General features: G+C 34.7%; 1 protein-coding gene across 2 annotated transcripts in view; it reads right to left on the reverse strand.

The window, feature by feature from the left end:
• Positions 1 to 331: 331 nt before the first annotated feature.
• Positions 332 to 25,626, reverse strand: part of Drgx (Dorsal root ganglia homeobox) — an 85,599-nt gene continuing 60,304 nt past the window's right edge. For both annotated transcript variants that reach the window (XM_036358750.2, XM_036358751.2), the window contains 2 exons: positions 5,491 to 5,660; positions 332 to 4,655 (listed from right to left, as the gene is read on the reverse strand). In XM_036358750.2, the coding sequence (XP_036214643.2) occupies positions 3,835 to 4,655; positions 5,491 to 5,660 (991 nt within the window). In that variant the 3' untranslated portion in view covers positions 332 to 3,834. The remainder of the gene's footprint in view (positions 4,656 to 5,490; positions 5,661 to 25,626) is intronic.

Raw genomic sequence — 25,626 nt, forward strand, 5'->3', positions numbered from 1 at the left:
TGTTACAAACAAACGTTTGGTGAACAAGACATCTAAACTTTATGCAACATATTGCGCGAGTACATATGTATGTATATGGTAAATATTTATTTATGGCGGCCACACTTCAACCAGAGAAACATATAGCCAAGCGTTTCATAAAAATCCATCAGTAGTGCAAAGTAAATGTTGCATGAACCAAGTTATTATTATATCATTAAAATTTAAAAAAAAAAAACATTAATTAATTTATTTTAATAATTACTTGTTTTGTTAGATCATTTAATGATTTATAATAAATGTATTCGCTTTATCAACTACTTTTTTAATTAAGTATAAAATAAAACGCCACTTTCCACAAAATTTCAACTTTTCATTCGAATTTATTTTGCCGTTTTAAATAATATTATATATGTATATGGACTTATGTACATAATATGTGTGACACAGGCATACACAACTGCATATGAGACGCTTTTATGTGTATGTGTGATTACATTCGTAAATACATATGTATATGTATGGTATGTCTATGCTATGGTGAATATTTAGTTCGAAGGCTATAGTTGCTTACATTTTCAATATTTATTTAATAATATTTATTTCAATATTTTACTCACTGATTTATGTATTGTTAAGCTTAAATATTTATATATAACTATAAGTATATTTCACTTGTGTGTTTGCTTGCTTATTTACATATGTTTGTTATTGTTTTTTCAGTGTTATCGCGTTGTTTGAAGCGCTGATAAGCGCTTGAACTCGGCTAAACTACGTTTAAAATTTTATTTTTGTTTGATTTTTAGTTTTTTGTTTAATCTTTATTTTTGTTTATTTTAATTTTTTAATTTTTTTATATATTTGTTTAATATTGTTTATTATGCAATGTTGATTTTAATTGCCTTATTCTGTTATTTCTATTCTGTGTTTATTATAACTTAACACCATATATGTTCTGCTCTTCATTGTTTGTCTAATATTTTATTGTTGTGAGCAAATTAGTATGTTAACTCACTAGTGTTCCTGTAAATCATTAAATAATAATTATTTTTTTTAAAACTTCATGTGCTTTTAAATTATTTTTATTTGCATCTGCTTACATTTTTTTGTATTATATATAATATTTAAGTATGCATTATATATTACTTACTATTGTATGTCTATTTGTTTATTATATTATGGATTTAATTATGTAAGTGCAGCACTGCACTTTATTATACGCTAACTGTTTATTCTAATATTTGTTTAACGTTTTTTATTATTTTTAATATATATTTTTTTTAATTTTCAATATTTTTGTTCTTTATTTTTTCGCTTTTTTCTTCACTTCACTAGATTACAATGCTGTGTAATTATAACGCCATTCATTTGAATGCGTCTCATTGTTTCTGTGGTGAGAATCGTGATCTGGTTCGAAAGCAAGTGATTACTTTCCACTAAGTCATTGTTGTTCTCATATTGTGTTTTCTATTGACGCCACTTGTTAAGACAAAAACAAAGTTAACAAAAGTAAAAGTATTGTTCTTTATAGTGCTGAGATGTGTTATTGTTTAATAAGCAAAATTAATTCCAATGAATGTAACAAAAAATGAAGCAAATAAAGAAAAATGGTAATTTGGAATTTGTAGTGCTCATTACAGCTACGTCGTTTGGTAGTTTTGCAAATAAATTGTAGAAAACGGACCTTGGGCATGGAATTACTTTATTATCATAAAAAACAATACAAAACAGTTAGAGAAAAATAGTATTAATCAACATATAAAGTAAATTTTATTACAAGTTTATGTAAGCACTAGCCGTAGAATCTTTTTAAGGGCTTGGTAAAACCTCTAATGATCAAATTTTGTAGTTTATACAGCTGTTTGCTCCTGCCGCTTCTTATTATATATTATTATAATATATTATTGTAGTAAATATAATTAAAGCATGCTGGTCTTAAGCTCACAGGTAACTTGTGAGCAGCTCCCCTTTGTTAAACGATAATACCATCGAAATGTAACAGAAATCATTAATGAAATTTATCCAATTTAACATTAGAAGCTCTCAACAGCTCTTATAGATCAAAGTCATACCAAAGATCAATATTTTTTTAGAAATACCAAATCGATCATTCAGTAACTTTTTTAAGAACATTTAGTTCTTTGTAAAGATTTCCTGTGTACAAAACTCATATATTTGACGTATGACTTATGACGATGAGTAGATTGTACTGACAAAAACTAGCATTTGGAGGTGATAGCGTTTTGCCAGGATATAAATAAAAATTTGATAAAATGGTGGACTTAGTCGTTTCCATCGCACTTTTTCATTGAACGTTGCTTACTCTTACAGATATTATCAGGTTCCACATTTATTATAATAGTTTTCTGATGAATTCTATTTGCATAGGTTTATCTCAAAAAATAGGAGTCATTTTATACAAAATGAATGAAAGTAGTAATTACGGAAATTTAAGAGAAGTAATAAAAAATTTGGAGAAATTTAAGAGTAGTAACAATAAAACATTAATTAAAAAAAAACTGAGTACCAACGCTTTAGACTTATTCTGATGGATTTTTATGAAATTTAGTTCCATATTAACAGTTCAATGGAATTTTAGCTCGTACACAAATATATATATATATTTTGAATCAACTGGACCCATAGAAATTTTCAGTAGAGCTCTATTCAACATTATTATGATAATTGCTATAGAATATGTAAATTATACATAAACTCTGTATAGTATGGCTGCAGACAAGTATTGCCTACATTCTGGCGCAACGATAAAAAAGCTTGGTGACCAAGAGAAAATAGAAGTAGCATACCGAAAGTCCAAAATCTGCGTCTTAATTGCCATGTAGATTCTTCATATGTTAATCGTATTTACATTCACCCAACATGTCATGTGGGTAATTCGATTTTAAGTTTTCTTACAAATCACAAAATCAAGAATATGACAAAGAGCATAACCGACAACACAGCAGGGCAGATATTTCTTTGATATTCATCAAAAATACTTCGAGAAATGAAGAAAAAGCTGACATACGGAATTAAGACTTGATGCAATTGCTATTGCATAACGGAAATAGTTGGTTTCAGAGATGGCAATACAGGACCGGCAGTAAAAATCTAAGTTAGACTCGAGAAAAGTAGACCCTTTCCAAAGCAAATTCGTATTTCATACATTTAGGAGTGAACATCTCAGATTATAATTTTAGGTTATTTATCATATTAGCAGGAAGAAAGAGAAAACAATAAGCATAAATAAAATAAATATATAAAAGATTAAATGAAATAAATCAAATATTTTAACAAAATAAATATTATGCATATGTGGCGTCACTGTTTTATCTCCGAGTATTATTTTTTTCCGAAATATTCGATTCTGTGTAACCTCGAAATGCCTAAACTGCTCTTTCAACAGTTTTAGCTTAGAAAGGCTAAGCGTTTTTGTATCCAAGCAAGTAATCTATTATTCTGTAGACGATAAGGAATTTTTAGGAGTAAATAGCAGTGAAAAGGGAAAATAACAAAAATTTTAATTTCTTCTTAGAATTTGAAAGTCGAAGAAATACTAAAAATTTGTACGGCGAGCCTATAACTAAATATATATAATTATATTGTAAATACGATTTTAAAGCTACTTGTAATTAAGTAACACTAAACTACTCTTGTTATGAGCTACTACTAACTACTAATGTAACTGTTATTAGATATAATATATGTATATACATATGTATAAGTATGGTAAATCTAACCTTGCGCGGCAGCTTCCACCAATATGTTTCTATTGCTTTTATCATTTCACTTAATATAATATGAAAATTTCACTCATTTGCTGCTTTGAGTACATTTGGGAACCACTGACTACAATTATTCACTTTTCGTAATTGTGACGCCACCGCTGCCGGCACCATTAGGTGTGCACTTCGGCGGCGTATCCTGGCGATGAAGTGTGGGCGTGTGTGTTGGCGTTATTGGCGGCGACAGTTGTTGCTGCTGCTGTTGTTGTTGCAGATGCAGTGCAGCCGCTTGTGAAAGTTGTTGCTGCTGTTGCTGTTGGTGATGGTGATATGCGGCATTCTGCGCATCGAGCAGCGTCAAACTGGCAATGCTGTGATGATTGTTGGCTGCCGCCGCCGCCGCTGCTGCTGCTGCAGCCGATAGGCCGTTCATGGTGCTGGCCGTCATATCCTGAGCCGACTCGCTTTTCAGGCGTACACCATTATTATTGTTATTGTTATTATTGTGATTGTTGTTATTATTTGCAACAGCGGCGGCGGCGGCAGCATGCGCATTGCTCAGCGCAGCGGCGGAGTGATGATGGAACGAAAGCGGTGGCAAGTGTAGACCCGGAAATGCCAGACCAGCAGCGGCGGCGGCGTGTAGAGATTGCAGCAGTGCAGCAGAGTGTTCTTGCGCCTTGCGACGCAACTCAGCTACAGAGCTAGAACGTGCATCATGATTGTTATGCGACGACTGGCTAAGGACCGAGGTGACATGGGGCGGCGAATCGGGTGAGCTGCTAGCAGAGGGCGCAGCCGAAGAAATGGGTATACCAGAGGAGGAGCTGGAAGAGGCAACAGCAGCTGCGGCGGCTGCAGCAGCGGCAGCAGCTACCGATGAGGCGTTAGGCGGTGGTGGCGGTGGTTTCAGCGAGCAGCACGAGCAGAGACCCGGAAACGGTGAGACGCCTGAAAGAGTAAGGAACGAATTGGTTAAGTGCTATTGGAGTAGAGTTTATATATATAACTGAAGCGTCTGCGCTACGTCTGGACAGGACTGTTATTGATCTTTGAAGACGTAGAAGCTCTGAATCCCACGTTTATGTATCGATGAAAGAAAAAGGGGACTCGGAGCTTCTTAAAATATTTTCTGTTTGAGCAAGTTGGTTACCGACGCCGGCAAAAATATGGATGTTAAAAGTAGGAGCAACAGCACGGTCTTAGAGGAGGCTATGCAATGCTTTACCTCCAAGGGCAGAGCATTAACACTATGGCTTTAATGTAAAGTAATAAATCAGAGCCAATTTGCTGATTTGCATTTAAAATTCAATTAAGTTAATAGGCCACTCACTACTTTCTCGCTTAACAGATACTTAAGCCGTGCTGATAATGATTTTATGAAGTGCTATACGCGTGGTAGGGGGAAAACTGTGTCTCGGCATGTCATCGATTGCGGCGTAGCTGATTGACAGCGTAACAGATTGAAATCCAACAGCGCGACTGGAGGACTATGTCGACGACATTGCGATGACGAGATACCACACTAGCGAACATTATGTAATTACATTACATCTACATACAATCGATAAGTTCGATTGCAGGAACCTTTCAAGCAAAGCACCAGCATGGTGCTATTACTTATTGATGCGAGTTTTTGATTTATAATACGCAAGCAGAAAATTTACTGAAGCTCGATACGGACTGATGTAGTGTTTGGTGTGATGTCTGAGTGGTGAGCGGTGTGGGTTAAGTAAATAAATATTTTATGCAACAATATTTTCCATGGCACAATAATCGTATTTACCTTTTAGTCCGGGAAAGAGTGGTTGATGTGAAAATTGTGAGCTCAGCGAGGCCAAATGCGGCGGCAGAAAGAGTGGTGGATGCGCGGTGGTGGTGCTGCGTTGTGCGCCAGCACCAGAAGCGACCACGCTGCCGGAGTTGTCGTTGAGCACCGGACGAAAGCCGCAATTGCTGAAATGAAAATAATGAAATTGGAAAGAGAGAAGACAAGATTAAAAAGTATGCTCATACATACATGAAAACATTTATGATTGCATTGTTAATGGGGGAATATAACAAACATAAATGTCAAATCAAAAGTGTTGAAAATGTAATTGCTGTTAAGTGTGGAGTTGTTAAAAAAATTAAAGTCTTTAATTGATAGATATTCAATTAAATTAGGCAATTAAGTGTGGTTATGATTGATAAAGTTTCAATGATTTTGAAAAAAATTAACTCTTTTATTTTGTGAGGTTCAATTAAATAGGTTCTACTCCCCTCTGGTGAAAAGTGTAAAATATTTAATTCGGAATTACTAGTCGAAAGGGCTTAAGGAAAGCAAGCAACGAATGTGAAAATCTCGTTCGCTACTATGGCATTCTCTGTGAAGACTGTGTTTGATTGAAGCATTCTACTTGGATATCTCGCCTTCAGGCATTCACGAAATAAAATACCCGAACAGATTTGCGATAGATTCAAGATTAATTTCATCGACACGTAAGAACTCAATACAGAGTTTTTTCACTTCATAAAACACTTATCTTTAGCAATTTAAACATGATCCTCACTTTGGTCCATAGTTTCCAAACTATATTAAACGATTCTAGCCTGCTGACAATAAATTTCGAACTACGGTTGAAACTTTTGTTAGCGCACCTTCCCTGAGATGACTTTTTAAAGAGAGACTATTTTGAGAAAACTTTCAAAATAACTCTGAGCAATAAAAATGACAAGGTGGGCTCCACTTTTAATCAATTCATAAGAAGGAGTACAATGCATTGGTTTACCGACGGCTCGAAAGAACATAAAAAATAAGTGCTGGGATACTTGGACGACAAACCAAAGTGCCCAAGGCAGTTTTCCAAGCATTTTTCAAACTGAAGCTGATGCTATCAGTAGGCGTCAAAAGATTATACAAACGAAAATTTCCATGACACTTTCATTATTATTATAATTTAGAGTTAAGTAGCATTTCAGGCAATCTTGTGCTCGAAAATCAAATAGATAATGGTACTGAAGTGCTTTAAAAAGCTTAATGGCATTGCCACGAGAAAACGTAAAGGTATAGATGGTATAAATACTCGAGTTGTACTCCTTAAAATACGCCGCAATCGCAAGAAGAAGAAGCCAGCATATGGGAGCATTATACCCGCAGAGAGAGCATGCCATATATTATATGTCAGGCTGAGTGCAACTGGAATACATGAAGTGCTGGAATTACTGATTATTATGTGCCCTATAATAGAATACATGTCGAAGCGCAATGTTTAGTTTTGATGCAATAAGACGAAGAATAAGTGAAACAATATTAGGGCACTCGATAATTTTATACATAATACTTGTATATAAAAATAATCCAATTGATTTATATTTGAACTATATATATGTATGTATGTATATATTTCAATTTATTTGCATGCGTTCGCTTAATTAACACAATTTGGCTTAATTTGAGGAAAAAACGTCGCATTTATATACTTAAGTACATTTAGTAGATATGTAAGTATGTATTCATTTAAAAAGTCGAAAATATGCAAATGAGCGCCTCTACAGCGCCTGCAGCTAATAAAAAAGTTAATTAAACACCAGAAGTTGTGAATATTTTGACTTTTCTGGGAGAAGGGTACAATTTCGTTATCATTAATTCATATTTCTTCGCCTTCATTTCTATAAACTGCTGACTATCAATTGTCTGTGGAATGTTATACACTATTCAATTAAATTTAAATTACATTAACAATAATAAATACAAAGTGTATCGCATGTTATTGCGCGACGCTCGCCGTTTACAAGCTAACAAAGCGAGCGAAAGGCACAGAGCAGAGTAGAACAGAGGAAGAGTGAATAGTAAAAGTTATGATGATAAGTGAATGAATTGGAGGCTGAATCGTCGATATATCCATGTCATTTAATTAAACGTTTAAGCATATTAGATGCACACAAACACAAACAAACAATATATAAGCTAACAAAGCCTACATATTGGTGGCAGCAACATGATGTCATGGACAATGCGCAGCAGCCGAGAATCCATCAGTCTAGCTTTGAATTAATTCATATGTATTTGTACGCACATAATTAATGGATGGTTTGTGTGGCCCAACTCTAGCTCGGGTGTCGCACGCTCGTCCACTCAACTCGTTTTCACTTATCTTGTTTTCGCATGTGTTTTCGCTTTTTTTTTTCTACAGTTTGTATGTGTATTGTATAATATTCATAAGCATATGAATTGGAGTAGTAACAGTAATAATAATGCAATTATACAAAAAAATTGTTTTAATTGATTTCAATTAAGCGTTAATTGAAAGCGTCAGCTAAATGAATTGAACCCTCAGCATGAAAGCATACAAAATAGCTGAGTATTTACATATATTATATGTTTGTATACAAATAAATATATATGTTTGTATGAATAATATAGCGATTTTAACAATATATTATGTAATAAATTGTATGTAATATATATTAATATATCTCAAGGTATACAGGTTGATTGAAAAGTGTCTGCTCTCACCAAGAAATAACAGTACTACAAATAGCTCCAAAAATTTGTTTTCTCAAGTTGGTAAATCTATCGTGAGAGCACATGCAAAGTTACAAGTCATTCTGTCAATTAATTCTTTGTTTACAAGCCATTTGAAGTTGACGTGTCAGAGTATTTTTTTAATATGGAAAAAATTTAATATCGCGCAGTGATCAGATTTTTTGTTTTGAAAGGTTTAAAAGCAAAGAAAATTTATGAACAATTGTTAGAAGTGTATACGGAGTCCTCACCTTAAAAACGCACCGTTGAATTTTGGGCTGGTAAATTTTGAAGACGCGAAGGAAGCCCAAAAACCGCAAGCACACCAGAAATCATTGAGCAAGTTCATAATATTATTATTGGCCAAGTTTGATTAAGCGTGAAATTGCTAATGCCCTAGGCATCTCAGACGAACGAGTACTTCACATTTTACATGGAGAATTACATATGAAAAAACTGTTTGGAAAGTTAGTGCCACACACGTTAACAATTTAACAGAAACTGAATCAAAAACAAGTTTCTCAGTATAATTTGAAGCAGTTTTAGCAGAATAAAACCGAGCTCTTGCGTCGTTTTATAACTATGGATGAGACTTGGATCTACCACCATGATTTTTCAAGCAAGAACGTTTACAGTGGACTGAAACAGGTTGTTCAGCTCCAAAGCAGGTGAAGACACAACGATCAGCAAAGAAGGTTAAGGCATCAGTTTTTTGCGATGCAAAAGGAATTGTGTTGATTGATTATCTGCAGAAAGGTAAAACAATCAACTCTGAATGTTATTACAGCCATTTGGATAAGCTGGATGAAAAAATTCGTGAGAAAAGACCTGGTTTGCAGCACAAAAAAATAATTTTTCATCAAGACAATGCATCTGCTCACAAAATTCAACGAATTTCAGTACGAATTGCTTGAGCATCCACCGTATTCACCAGGTTTGGCTCCCAGCGACTACTACCTCTTCAGAAACCTGAAACCGTTCCTTACGTGGAAAGCGTTTTTCGTCAAATGAAGAAGCTATTACAGCCCTAGACGGGTATTTTGCAGAGCTTCCGGATAGTCATATAGGTATGGCATAAAATTATTGGAGGATCATTGGAATAAGTGTATTGAAGTTAAGGGAGATTATATTGAATAAAAAATTGTATTTCGTACCAAAAAAAGTATTTTTTCATTTCGAGCGCATAAACTTTTCAACCAACCGTTATATATATATATATATATACATGGATATATATTATATATATAGAATTGAATCTCTAAATTTAATATTACCCGAGCAAATGTGAAAATTACAACTCTCAATGCACTTTCACCCTAAATATATGCAACGCATTCGAAAATAAAAGTCTTTTTCATTTTTAGCTCTGATTTCAGATCAAATTTCCTTCGAAAACGGTCAGTTTTAACATTTTTACTAATGCCTATGAGATGTTGTGGGAACTTCGGTAAACGCTTTTTAACAATTTAAGTGATATAAAAAATAATCTACGCCTTGCTTATTTTTTCTTAGCTACCCCACTTTTTTCCTTGCTATTTTTAAGGGAACACAAGGGGATAAACCTAACTATTGTAGAATTTATTTGTTACATCATTCTTCAATTAACCAAAGCATCGGTTGAATTTCTTATATTTCGAAATTCATAATGGCATCAAAGCTCGTACTTGATAATGTATTCACGCAGTAATTACGAGAACTATTAATTAGCATATGCAAAATCAAAGTTTAATAATTATTAAGTATATAATATTTGATATTATGTTTGATATATGTTTAGACACATTTTGCTCATCAAAAATTCTAAAGCGAAGTCTTTAATGTATTAATGCCCTCTAATGTATTATAAGCTTGAAATTCTCTTGCATTCCGCGTGAAAATAACTTACTAAAGACGAGTATATAGCAATATTTATGCCAAAAAAAACACATGCAGACATACCCAAACACTACGAATATTTGAAATACCGCCACAAACAGCTTTGAATAATAATCTGCCACATATAATAGAGTCTATAGAAACAATATGTGTAGAGGTACGCAGAACGCGGCTTCAATGCCTATACATATGCTTATGTGTACTAAGTATGTTTGTATATAATTTACGCTAAGCCAAGGCAGTAACTTCCACGCCACTCTACGCAACTTCGCTCAACTCAATTTGGCAATTCACATAATAATAATGCCACACTTGCGCACTTCAATAATGAATTAGGCAAATGCTTTAATATTCATCATGCAATTAAAATAAGCCTCTACGACGCTGCTGCTGCCGCTGCTATGTAGGCAATGCCGCTTGTGCTTTGCCCTTTACCCTCGGCAGGCTGTAACGCTTTCCGTGTGTTGTTTGTGCTGATGTCGTAAAGTCGCCATACTTTCGCTTGGCATGGCGAAATGGGAATTCATTTAAGTTTGCAGGTGCTTTGTTTGGTTGTTGTTGTTGTTGTGCATGATTGTTCGTACGCGTTAAGTCTTGTTTGGGGTTCAAGCTTTGTTTTGGTTCCAACACTGGTGTATGCCATATGTATGCAACAGTAAATGGCGGCATAACGGCACAACTTGTAGGTTATGTACCGTAATGTCTACTGCGACAGTTAAGAAACTTACAAAATCGATGTAACCGTGTTATTCAATTAGTGATGAAGCCGGTATTTCTTAAGCAGCAAGTTGTAGAGAGAAGAGTTAAAAAAAGTATGAAAAAAATATCAGTTACTAATAAAAACTCACACACAAATTCACTCGCTGCGTGTAAATATCACCTTTGGAAATTAAGATAGCTTTACTTTTTTTTTACGAAATTTAACTGGAATTCATATACCGCAATTCTGTTACCAACTGCGAAAAGTTTGACGGCGTCAGCAGACAAAGTTTGCACCTTACTCGTGCCTCACTTCGTGCAAGTGCTTGCACCGAATTCAAACAAAGTGTTGATCATGTGATTTTAATTTGTCGCAATTTGCGGAAAGTATTAAATCTGTGTCGCGCTTGAGTTCACACTTAATTAAGGGAAACTTATGTGGGTACATATACATATGTATATATGTCATGAATATGCAACAGAAATGTGTACCCTGCAGTAAAACGTAATATCAAGCGGCAATCGAATGTTTACATCATTTTGAGGCGGCGACAGACATTTATTTTTTATCGAGTTATTTGAATAGTCATGCGAACGAGTTGAAAAATATGCTTTGTGAACTCAAAGTGAGTCAGCAAAGACTCTAATTATGGGAAATAATATATAAAGTCGTACTCTTGGGCTCTCTTAGAAAAATTTTAAAAAAGTTTTTGGTATATGTATAGAATATATAAATAATATATAGAAAAAGGTGATGTGAAAACATCTAGACACATTCTAGTAGACTGTCCACCTTTGTTGATTGAGGTTAAAACATCAGTAATGCCAAACCTCGCTGTATCAGACGAATTGGCAACAAATTTATATCAAAAACGCTTCGTTGATATATGAGGGTCTCTTTATCTTAGGAGTTTTTTTTAAGCAACACAAAATCTTTCTACTGTCAAGTGTTCAAAATTAGTCCAAAAACTAGTAGAAACAACCAAGTTTCAGCCTTTATGTTGAATACCGCAAGGATGATTACATATTATTGAAGTTAAAAACTGTCATGGAGTCGTTTAATTTATAGAAATATACGCGAAGTCAACGTTAATACTCGTGTCACTAGGGAACATGTGAAAAAAGTATCAAAATATTTTACTTAATTCAACATACATTTCACAGAGGATGTGCAATTGAAACTCAAGGAATCACATGGGTTTCACGGCTTCGAAAAATCGATTTTTATTTCCTGGTTTAATTGTATAAAATCGCTAGAATATTTTCGTAAAAGCTCAAGTTGACCCAAGTAATAGTTTTAGAGTTACAGCGTTGAAAAGTTGCGCGCTCGAGTTCAGCTATGTAGTCACTTAAACTTTAAACGCGTTTTTCTCGAAACTGTGTTTTTGAAGTCAGTTGTCAAGATTTCACGCGAACTACTCAACCAATTTTAACGAAATTTTACACATGTATACGAGATATAATTAACAAGCTCTTAAACGAAGACCTTTTTTTGTGCATTTACAACTATTTAAAAAAAAAAACCTCGAAAACTTGTCAACAAAATTTGCATTTGTGTTTTAAAAACGTCTGCCAATACTACAATTTTAATTTTTTTTTCCAGCGTCCAATATCTAATCTATGGACTTTTAAAGCACTTGCTTTTTCTTTTTACTTCAGATGATCCTATAAAAAGTTCTGCTGACAACGCAGAGGCACCTTTTTCGAGCTGCTGCTGGGTATGACGTCGTAATGACCGAGTTTGAATATTTTCCTTTGAAAAATTCACAAAATTTTATGCATCCACGGAATAATAAAAAGTTTGCATGCTATATTTAATTGAATTTAATAAATAAATTAAAAATAATTATTGAAAATATACCGTTTTTTGCTCGAGCATACTCGTTTCTTACAAACGAAAAAAAAAAATTATTAACGGCAGACTGTTAAAAAAGTTAAAAGAGCGGCAGTCTACAATAATAATATAATAAAAAATCAAACGAAGGAACATTTTTGTTATTGTAATCTGTGGAACTATTGTTGAAAAACACAATCCATACAATATTTTTAACTAAGTTCTAAAATATTTATACATCATATCAAAAAATGTAGTACTTTAAATAATTTTGCTCCAAAGTTGACACTCTTCGACAAGTAGCCCGCCCTCCAACCATTTTGGACCGGTTTGGGTATGTATTTCAGACAAGTTTGTCTGTTTTGTACATGAACACGCACACATGTGTAAGAAAAAGTATAAAAACTAATTAAAATTTTGTTGGGTAAAAAGTTTTGCAAGAAACAAAAAGACGAAATAAACGAGTACCACAGGGCGTATGAGTGATGAAAATTGCATTAACACATTTTTCAACGCGAGATTATGTAGAACCGTTGCTTTCGTTGTTTTTTGATTGAAACATGACTTTTTGTGGAAGTAATTATATTTTATTTGAACAGTACTGTAATTAGTAAATTAGGCGACATACAAGGTGTGGCAGAAACTACATAAAATTTCATGCTATTAGTGTCAACTCGTACACTAAATTAAGCTTAGATCTGAAATTTAACTTAGTTTTTTTTTAGACTTTGCACAAATCTTGGAATTTAGTTCTGCTACGAAAAGTTTCTAAAAAATTATATTATATTACAAATATTTGGAATATCAAAATTAAACTCAGTGTTTTTGTTAAGTATAGAAACATTCAATTTTTATGTATGTTAAAAATTTTTATTCAAATAAAATATTTTTATCAAAAACTTAATTGCAGCCATTTCCTACAGACATATACACGACATCTATCAAATATAAAAATACATCTCAATAATTTATTCTAATTTGAAAACTTAAACAGCAGAAGCTTTTACAACAACTATTCGCTCACTGAACACACAAGCACGCAGCCGCTATACATACACATACATATATATTCAATGTAACAACTTTGATGTTCCCATACGGCAACTCTCCCTCCCACTGCAGCCTGCTCTAATAACGACGTTCGGCGAATGCAAACGAAGCATAACTTAATTTAATATGCAAAAAATGATTAAATTTCTTAAAATTTTCAAACCCGCCAAAAGCATGGGCCGGAGTAAAGAGAAAGCAAGTACAACAACAAAAAAGACAGTAAAAACGCAATAGTGGACAGTAAAGTGAAATTGGATTTTCATAAAAGTGCCGCATGAGAGAAGATGTGCGCAACGGCGGGGTGGGTTGCAAGAGGAGGGTAGGAAGCTTGGATTCGTTTTTGGAGTTAGCATACATTTTTCAATTTTACTCTTACTTTTTCATTTGCGCTGCCAATTGAAACCGCGAATGGAAAAATGTAAATTTAATAATGCTCATTTTTTTCTTTATTTGTTTTTTTTGGTGACATGATGCGAACAGGCCAATCTCTGTAAATCTGGAAACTGCTTGTAAATCTCTGTTTGAAGTGAGTGCAAGCGAGTATGTATGTGTATGTGTGTATAATGGTTGCATGGCGTCGGTGTTTTTTGGTGAATATGAATATGAATGCGCGAACATTTGGCGGTGACGCTTAGTGGTCGCCGCGCGATTTGTTGTTGGTGACTGGCTTTTGGCCAAAAGCTTTTGGTTGACAGCAAAATTTACCTTAATGCGGTTAGCTGGTGTGCGGTGCATTTTAAGCGCGATTTTTGGAGTTTTATATTTTAATTTTTTTATTTTTATTTTTTTTGGGTGCTTCGCGGCAATGAAATTCAGTGACTGCGGCTCAAACGGGGTTGTTGACGTGTGATTTTTAAAGTCACCATCGATAAGTGATGTGTGGGTTGTATATACTTAAAGCTTGAATGTACTTTTAAATTAATTTTCAATAATGTTTTTTGCGTGTTTAAATTCAAAATAAAATTTTTTTAAATAAAATACTTCATTGGTTAATTTTTCCGGTTAGGTAGTTTTGTTTTTGAAGACATAAATATTCAACAAATTTCTTTTCACATTCTATATGTAAAATTTTGAGTTCATTGTCATGAAAATACGTCGAATTAAAAAATGTAAAAAAACGAAAAAAAATACTGAAATGTTAAAAATATAAAATGAAAAAAAAAAAACGTAAAATTTCCAAGTATTCAAACAAAAATTTTATTTCAATTGGTCAGTTTATATGACACCTATAGCTATAATGGGCTGATCAGAATATTTTATTCGGAGCTTAAAGCGCGTTTTGGCCAATATTCTATGCCAATTCCGTGAAGATAATTTGTCAAAAAGTTTTGCACACACCACTTCAGTTTGATCGATCAGTTTGTATGGTGGGTATTTGTTATAGTCATCCGATCTGAACAATTTGCTCGGAGATTATATTGTAGCAATGGAGAATAATCCATGCTAAATTCCGTGAAGATAATTTGTCAAATAAAAATAGTTTTCCATACGAGGATACAAAGGATTATGATGTTTCAGTTTGTATGTCAGCTATATGCTATAGTTGTCCAATATTGACGGTTCCGACAAATGAAAAGCTTCATGAAGTGAAACGAACGTCTATAAAATTTCAGATTGATATCTCGAAAACTGAGTAACTAGTTCGCGTATATATAGACAGACAGGTGGCAGATAGACGTCGCACTGATCATTAAATATACATATAAGGTCTCCGATGTTTCCTCCTGGGTGTTGCGAACAACGTAACAAGTTAATATTTATATCCTGGTTTAGGTATACATATTTTTCATTCAGAACAAGTATTTGTCTGTTCTGGTTTCTTTTTCTATTTCTAAGACATCTGTAGCCACTTTTTTACTTTTTTAAACACTTTAAAGTACATATTCAAGTTAATTTGAATTCCCATGGCAATTGTAAGTTTTTTATGTCAATTGGTCAATAGATATACGTATACGAGTTAAAAAGTTAAAGCGCCTAAAAGTATGCTTTACAAGTGAAACTGGCTAATTTAAGAAAAGTATAACGTAGGAAATTTTTTAACGAATCAGAAATGTATGCTTTACGGAATAAGATTAGATTACTTGTTGTAGCTAATCCTAAATGTATGCTATACAGAATTGAAGTAGCTAATTTATAACATCTATGACACAGTGCATATCATATTAATCAAAGCCAGATTTTTTTTCAACAACCACAAATATTAAGTAATTACGATTTAAAAATTCTCTGTAAATAAGCTTTGATTGGTTTTTAAAATCCAATGGACTTAAAACTGGCATAAAAATTAATTCAATATATAACTTTTTACTTAATTTATGAAATTTATTATATATGTTGGTATGCGATCAACATTACCTCTTACTACACAAGCACAGCACTCATACAAACACATGCACTTCCACTAGAATTCCACCTTAATATAAACATTTTATTATTTGCACGTACATAAATATGTATGTATGTATATATTTTAGTAATCTGAAATGCTCACAAACCTCTCACACACCTTTGCTTTGCGCTCGTCTTCGTATGTACCAGGGGCTTGTGAAGAACTTAAATGTTTACGTATAATTAAGCACTCATCCTTTTGTCGTAATTAAATTTTGCATGTGCACATTCCTATTTTGCACCGACAAAATTTTGGCCTCGAGGCTCGTCGGCCATCACAGTCGTGCCAGCATGGCAGCTTCAATTGCAGCGCCGACGAACGACTTTGACTGTGATGAAGTGCTGTGACGCGACGAGTCCTCTTAGCTCTTCCTTCTCTATTGCTCTGCTAGTCTTAGGGCAAATGAGTTGTACATGGGAGTGTTTTGAAGATATGCAGTCATATACACGAGTATATTTATTTTTCATGTAGAAATACACTCGAAGTACATGCCGTATAAACAACAGCGTGTTGTGAGGCTTGAAGCATATATGGTAAGTCACATATATTCATACATAATTACATACATGAATGAGTATATAAGAAATGTTTTTACACAAATATTTCCCTGGTCTGTTTTCCAATTCTTTATTATTAAGAACTAATTTCAGACTAGTTTGAGAGTAGTTCTGCCAGAAATGCTTAGTTTGGCATTATCACTAAACTACTGCTTGTATAACTAGACTTTGAGGCACTGTTTTAGAGTTTAGCATTACATTTACAACATGGTTACGTCAATCAGACACGTAGTGGATAGTAATTGGCGCCGCTGCGAGGCAACTCTTCAACAACATTTTTGTCTTAATTAAGACATTCGCAGGTTGAAGTGCTTATGTACATAGTTTCTTTTCAAGCACCTGTATTTTATACAAAAAAAAATTGAACTTTACACGCTTTAGTCAAAGTTTAAACAAGTTTCGCGTAGAAAAAGGACTTTTTTAATATCATATGCTAAATTAAGGAGCATTAAGCGTCAATGTCTCTTACTCAAAAAGCCGAATATTTAAGATGAGTCGAAAATGAAAAAAAGAGCTAACTATCGGTATAGACGACTTTCTAATCTATCTCAAATAAAGCGAGGAACTTCATAAGCTGTCTGCATTTCCAACACCAAGACCTCATGGCTTCTTATTGCATGTGATCTTTACGTTGTTTTGATTTCGTTTTAAAAAACTTTTGTTATAGTATTGATAACTTCGATCTCACTATGCATGCATATATTTCTTCAAGAAGAAATAAAACCAAGAAATTAGCTTTATTAAAAAAAATAAGGGTTTGTCACTTTGTTTCAAAAAGAATTTCAGGCACGTGACCGCCGCGGCTGGTTCGAATAAAATCTAATATCTAATTGGCTTAATTTTCGACCAGTTTTTGCAGCAATTGGCGCCGCGTGTCTTTAATAAACCACCGAATATTTGCTTTCTAGGCGTCAATCGTCTCAGTCTTATCTATATAGACAATTAAATTTCCATAACCATACAAAAAATAGTACAACAGTGTTAAATCGCACGGACTTGGAGGCCACGCCACATTTCCATGACGCGATATAATGCGCTCATCAAAAGTTTCTTCGATAAATTGATTGCTTTGTTGCTTGTATGGCATGTAGCGCCGTCTTGTTGGAACCAAAGGTCGTCCACATCAACATCCTCCAATTCAGGCACAAAAAAGTCATTACTCATGGCTCTACAGCGTTCCCCATTAACTGTAACATAATGACCAGCTTCATTTTTTTGAATAAATATCGAGCTATGGTTCCCGTTGCTCATAAAGCACACCAAAGAGTGACTTTTAGAGGATGTAACGGCATTTCAGCAATGGCTTGTGTATTATCATTAGTACTCATGCGACGATTTTGTTTATAAACGTAACAATTCAACCAAAAGTAAGCTTCATTGCTGAAAAATGCAGGGAAGATTTGCAAACGTTGTTCCAGAGAAACTCTATTCTTTATGAAATGGTTAACCAAACAAAGTATAAATCTAGTAACGGCTTTCAACTCCAAAAAAATATTACTTCATTGAAAACCAGGTTGTTTAGGTCAGGCTATTTAGACATCGAGGAGATAATTACCCGAACGTTAAACTATCCTTAAGGGGTTACATGGCTTTCGCGGCTTCAAAACAAAAAAAATATATTTATTGTCTTATTTAATTCTATAAGATCTCTAGAATATTGTCCCGAATTCTCAAGTTGATATCAGCAATTGTTTCGGAAATACAGCTTTGAAAAGTTGCGCGCTCGAGGTCAGCTATATGGTCACTTAAAATTTTGAGATATAATTTGATTTAAAGATCTTGCCGCGAAGGACTTTTTTTTTGTTCAATTACAACCCTTTTTTTAATTTTAATTTTAGATGATCCTGTCAGGAGTTATGCTGACAGCGCGGATGCACCTTTTTTTCGAGGGCTCACCGGAAATGACGTTACAATGGCGGACTTTTAATTTTTTTTTGTTGAAAATCTCGGAAATTATGCTTTAAATATGTATCTTTAAGACAGAAAAAAGTTTGAATTAAATAAATAATTTTTTATATGGCAAAAATTTATTGAAGATATGCCTTTTTTTACCCGACGAAACCCATGTAACCCCTTAATGCAAACCTAGGAGACAATATGAACTATTTTCAATAGATTTAAGCAACTAATAATGTACTAAATAGATCTACGCTTGTTTTGAACGCTACAAAGGCCTTTCCAACATGCAGTCTCTTTTATAGTGTAGAGGAGGGTTGAGTGCGGTTGTTGAATATATACGAGAGATATTAAGTTATTGTCACCCGGAATCAGTTAATCTACAGTCACAGCGCAATACTAATATTTGGAGTCTGGAAAAGCATTGTTAGCTACCAAGGAGCAGACACTACCTGCTATTACCTGAAACCTTAAGAGTTTTTTTCACAATTCACTTACTATATGTTAGCTATATATAGTTAAGCAAGTATGTTTACGAGTTTTCTACTTCCAAATACTCGAGAGCTAATCATTCAAGTGTAACAAAATTGATTTCTTTATCAAAATCTCACTTCACTTGATTAATGAATTATGTGCCGCTACATTATACAAATCGAAAATTAGCATATGAAAAAATGACTGCAGAGAATAAACTGGCCAAACGGATTTCCGTCAGACACACGGACAATAAAACGAATATCACGCAACCGCAACACGATATGCTTATGAAAATTGGAAAAAGGCAATTTTTTACACAATACAACAACACACTAAATGAAATACACATAATAATTGTAGCATTTTAGACAATTTACAAGAAACGTCTGGAAAAAACACCACAAAGACAAGATTGCAAACGTCGAAGGAATAAACGAATGACTGAATAAATGAATAATGAATTGGAAATTCAAAAATCATGAAAATTTTGCTGAATTTGGCTGGCGAATAATTGCAGTGCTGCAAATGTGTGTACAGTGTAGCGAGCTAATGATGATATTATACAGCGCACAATTGGGGTGACACCCGCTTGAAGTGATGCGATTGCTGTTGTTGCTATTTTTTATTTCGATATTTTTTTCGAATTGTATTTTGCTTTGAGCTAGTATCAGACACAGCAGGCATACGATTGTTTGTGTTATTGTTGTTGTGGTTGCTATTTCCACTTGAACGCCGACAATTGTCAAATCATGCTCAATTGTTGTAATAACATATTATTATTACATAAACTTGCAACATTGTTTGCATGAATGTGTATATGTATGTGTACTTAATATCCTTCTGTCAGGCAATGCCAGGCGAGTTCATGCACCAATGTGTTTTAGGTAGCTATCACTATTACAACAAATAACGTGCGCATCGTCGTCGCAAGCACGCACACCGGAAGCGAACTCCTGTGGTTAAGCTGTTTTTTAGTGGCTGCGCTGATGAGGCAACCCGGTGCGCCGTAAAAGGCGAGAAGTTGGCAATAATGCGCTGCATGCGGTCCGCTTGTCGCGAGTCTAACTGTGTTTTGCCTATCCGTATATGCGTTTGTCCCGCATCCTGTGTGCAAAAAGGTCTATGTGCTTGCGGAAAGTGATGCTTCTTTTGTACATGGCTCGACATACGCTTTTGCATGCTGCAACGTTTGTTTTTTAATGAACTCGAAACACCCTTACTTACGCCCAATTAAATCTGCAAGTGGCAATGCCACCAGCCTGCACCAATACCAGTATCAGCTCCAACGCCTTGGGTTAGGCTGTGTAAGGCGGTAGTGGTTTCGGCAGAAAATATGGCTTAGGAAAAATATGCACCGCTGTGATTGTTTTTGGTGGCATGTAATTGGTGAGCAGGGTGTTCTTTTCATATTTGAGTTAACAAAAAAAAAAAAACAAAAGCTGACTAACCTTCAGTGGTTTGGGGGGTTTGATACTCGCTCAAAGCAAACGTTTTTCTAACAATGTATTTCGAAACTGAACATTCATGTGGAGGTTTTTGAAACTAGTAGAATATTGCATAGATGTAGTTTAAAACTGTGCAAATTTTTTAATTAGCTTGGCGCTGAAAGTTTTGGAAAAAAAAACAAAAGCAAAACCAAAGAGTTCAAAACAGATTGCGATATTTAAACTTTACCAAGATATTATTGCCTTCTTGAAAATAGTCCGGTCGTTTGTTGTAGCCATTGAAGAGCATGTTTCTTTTCTTTATCGGCCGGTGTAGCACCCGAGCTTCTTCGTTCCTTGGTAAATCAATTCTCTGAACTTAATTTCTCCTTAACTTGAGCTCCTCCTTAGCTTTATTGCTTCTTAGCCTGACTTCCACTTGTTTGGTATACTTCTCGAGTTTTTTAGAGACATAATATTACGCAAACTCATGTGTTCCAGTCAGAGCAGGGTTTAGGAAGTTTACCTATTTTACTCGCTTTTTTGAGTTATTAGTCTCTGAGTCGGGATTCTGGGAATGACTGGGATCATGTAACTTTTGAACACTTACGTCGTCTTCGTGAATTATGTGAAGTTTTTTGTTGGTAAGTAATAATGAGTACACCGGTATTGCAGTAATTTTTTGGTTCATTCCCTATGCCTTAAGGCTAAAATGGGTGCCTGTTTTAATTGCTGGAATTATACGCGCAAATATGCAATTTTTATAATAATTCGGAAAAGCTGGCTGAAGGCTTTTTATGTTTTGTTTGTAAACCAAGGTCAGAATTATTATGATTAGCGGACAGTTTGGGACTGATATTAATGATTTAATTTTTAGTTTATAAGTTTTCTGCACAGTAGATATTTCAACAGGCAGACTTTTGGCTCTTTGGGTTTCACAGAATTCTATATCGAAGCTCTTTCAACAGAGTTTAAGACGAGATTTCCTTCGTTGAGTTCCACTTTTCAAATATCTCTTCAGTAAATCTGTTAAAAACAACTAATCAATCTCATTAGTTTGACTTCTACAGCTAAGTAAAAAACTAGCATTTAACTACTTCAAAATATTACTTTAAAAAATATTGCTTAAAACCTTTATACCTCGTATTTATAAAAAAGTTCAAAGGAAAAGGTGAAATTTGATTTTTTTTTTTTAAGGATTTATGTAGTCATCAATATCTATTTTGTCCGATTCAAAGTAATACCCCTCGGATATAATACACTTGTGCCAACACTTTTTCCAATCCTCGAAGCACTTCTGAACATCAACATCTTCTCGGCCTTCTGTAAAGCACTTGTACCACTTATAAACACCTTTTTGAGACAAAGTGGACTCACCGAATGCCACAGTCAACATTTCAAGTGCCTTGGAGCACTATATTCCATTTTTAACCCAGAATTTAATATATATTCTTTGTTCCATTTCTTTCAAAAGTTAAAAATCGAAGAGCACAAACGTGACTAACATTTTCTGTTTGTCATAAACATATGTGTCCGATTATAACAAAAACAAAATATTCCTTTGAACACACCACGTAATATCAAGGACCTTTTAAAACTCTAGTAATTCCACGAAAAGTGCTTCCCTCAAGCTGGGTGTACTCAAAGACGAGAAGACTTGCTTCCAAGACTATAAGCTATTACGAAAGTACAAGTAAGTAATAGCAATAGCATTTAGGAGGAAACCGAAAGAGGCATCGGAAGAGTTACTCCACCAAAAACAACTCAAGCAGACGCCCATTAAATATAAATTTGTTCAAAGCATGGCCATAAATTAATCACATTTATGTCAACATGGCTATTTTCGTAAAGAACGCTTCATTAAATCACAGTTGACAGCTTTTGTGTTAGTGCCTCTGCATTTATACAGCCATATATATTTATATACCTATATACAGTTACACATGTCCAGCCCACTTAGACAAATACACCACGTTTCCTTAAGTTTGTTGTCATACTCGCTTGGCTTTCCTGTGTTTGTAATTGTTTTTGTTTTCATTATTATAGCTTGTGTTTGTTGTTATTATTGTCATTGTTAACGTCATCAGTGCAACGCAAATCTCATTCCAGACATTTTAATTGTCATGAATTTCTAAATAGTTAACCAACCCCTCGCACAATATTAGCTACACAAAAAAAAACAACAAAAATGCCAACAAGAGTAACAGCAGCAACAAAAACAAGAGCAACAACGATTAAATAGCCGACTAAGCTATGCTTCTAACGATTTGCTAATTACGTCCGTGTCATTAAGCCACTTAAAATTAAGCAAACAAACAAACAAACCGGCAAAGAAGCAAACAAATTTATTGCGAGCAAGTGTCGCATTTTCTACCGACAATTTGATGAAATACATGCCAACAAGAAGCACAACAACAACACGCTTGGTTATAATGCTGAACAAAAAATGTCAAAGCAATAAAGGAAGTACCAGGAAGCATTTGTAGAGCAGCAGCAGCAGCAGCCGAGGCCGACAAAAAGAAATTGAAGTTGAAGGAAGCAAACAGCAGGCAAAACAGAAAACAGGCCAGCAACGATAGTATGCAGCAGGGTTGTGCTGCAAGCGGCCGCTAAGAAACAACCCTCCGTCCACTCACACACTTACAAGGGCACATTTATGTGGGACTTTTCTCCAGCAGCGCCAGCAAATCTGTGACAATCGGTGTCAACCCTCGCATCCTTGCAATGTAAACATTACTAAATAATAATAATATGTGTTCAGCGCTTGGCCGATGCGCGTTCGGCGGCGTGGCGCAGCGGGCGGGGTGTAAACGGTAGTGTAATTGTTATGTGGCAATGGTTAAATTAGCAATTGATTATGAAGGATGTGAGCGACCAACAGCAGCAACAAACAAAAAGCAGAGAGTAAACAGACTGGAGAGTCACTCGAAACCTAAACAAGTAGATGAACATAAAAATAAACGGAAATACGAAGTAAAATGCTCCAATTAACGGGAATTGAATTTCGCGGATTTCGCAAAAAAAAAGGGATAACGAGAAGAGTATTATTAAGAGAGATTTTTATGGGAATTGAACCTTAGCTCGGTAATTATAGGAATATAAAGCGTACTAAATATTACAGAAGATATCTTAAAATGTTTTCAAAACATAAAGACTTTTAAAAGTGGCGAACACCTAAAGAAAAAAGTGGCGATTTCTAAACTCTCTTATATGGGAACAGGCTGTAGTAAAGCGTCTTAGTGTCAGTATTCATTGGAAGATTGAATGAACAAACGACCGCAACTTCTTTCTTTATAAATATACTCTGAATATGCTATATTAAATACGCCACGAAGTTTTTAACACCTAGAAGGAAACGTCGGCTAGCTCTAACAACTATATATATAAATGATCAGCGTTTGCAGTCGACTTAGCTATGTCTGTCTACCTGTACATAAGCGTCCAGAGCCTCAGTTTTTCAAATTTCGATTTGAAAATTTTCACACGTCCTTCTCTCTCCAAGAAGCTGCTCATTTGTCGGAACTGCCTACATTAATAGCTGTCATTCATCGATCAGAATCAAGTGCTTAGATAAACAATTTTTTATTTTTTTTGACACATTATCTTCACGAAATTCAGCACAAATTACTGTCATAGGCTACATCCTCCAAAAAAAATTGTTCAGAACGAACAACTAAGGCATATAGCTGACAACAAATGAAACTACCAAAATCAAGCGATTGTGAAGTAGACTTTTATTATTTTCAAACCGAAGCTTTGGGCGGCTACAAACGATATTGATTCCAAGTTTATCTGATCTCAAACAGCTTATTATAGGAACGCTTGGGCCACTTTTAAAAAATGTTCATGAAGAAATCTCAAACTATCGTGAGCTCTTCATTGCATTGCCTCTCACCGAAATCTGATCGTTGCCCAATTTTGTATATTTTGATTTATAGAGCACGATAGTTTATGCTTATGAAACTCGTTAAAAGTTTTTTCCAATCCCCGTTAGTCGATATGTCTAAAATTTTCTATGAAAATATGTTTTTGCCCACAAAAATCTAACAGACTTCACTTTCACTCGCAACTTTTTTACTCACGTTACTCTCCCTCACTCTCATACCGCGGTCTGGCTCTGTCTCTCAATAGCGGAAATGTGTCTCGGAACGTTTACCACCGTTACTAAAGAATTTTCGTCATTTACCAAAGCATGATTTCCTGCTTGCTACCTCCGCTTACATAGTGTGAGCGTCGACTTTGCTTATCTGCTCATCGGACACCCTGCTGTTACGCTTTGTCCACACCGTTCCATGCGAAATATCGAAAGATTTTGTTGCTATTGTGCCGGAAACAGCATGCTCTGCGGAAACATTAAGCGCAAACTTTTGTCTGTACGTCGCGTCGAGCCTTCGCCACGTTTGATTCTACATTAGTCGTTAATGACTTGGAATTGCGTGCACGTGACCAACATTTAAACGATATTCACCGCCTTCATAGTTACATGGGCGAAAACAAACCCAAAATCTGTGTACGAGTATCTCATCTCTAATGAGAAAGTGAGAGTTTGTGTGAGCGAAACTTATTGTTTAGACACAATTATTTGCTAGACGAAGAAATACTTATGGCAGATTTGTAAAGGTAGAGTGTTAATCTATTAATGTGGTAATTACTGTATCATGTACGTGTTTTGTTGTAATTAGCGCAAATGAAATGACGGCAGATTCTTGCGACCAAAGGTGAAATGGTGGCAGTCATGAAATCTTTTTGGTTTAATTACAGTATGATTCGCAGCAAGAGCTCGTATCATAATTTAATTGCTTACTATGTGTATGGGGAGTACACAGTCGATGTTTTAGTTCTCAGATAGGCTTACTCGTTTAGTATACAATTATATAGTGATGGCCTTTTTATTATATCCTTAAGAGTTTATACGAAATCCTAAAAGAGAAAAGCAAAAAACCCCTGTTATGCCCTAATTTTTGAGCGAATATTATGTCTTTACTCTTTCTTCTTTACAACACAAGACTTGAGCCGAGTTTTTTCAACGACAATTGGACAAACTGGATAACCGAACCTGAAGAAATTTACTGCCTCAACAACAATAATAAGTGGTTCCAAACTTCGAGATTTCATGACGGAAGATTATGTAAGGTATAACCGAAACTTTTTATCTTATTTAGCAGCCTGGATCGAGTTTTGACAAAATGAATTAAAATTACATAAGAAAAAGTT

The sequence above is a fragment of the Bactrocera oleae genome, chromosome 3 (genome assembly GCF_042242935.1).
Source record: "Bactrocera oleae isolate idBacOlea1 chromosome 3, idBacOlea1, whole genome shotgun sequence".
Classification (NCBI taxonomy): domain Eukaryota; kingdom Metazoa; phylum Arthropoda; class Insecta; order Diptera; family Tephritidae; genus Bactrocera; species Bactrocera oleae.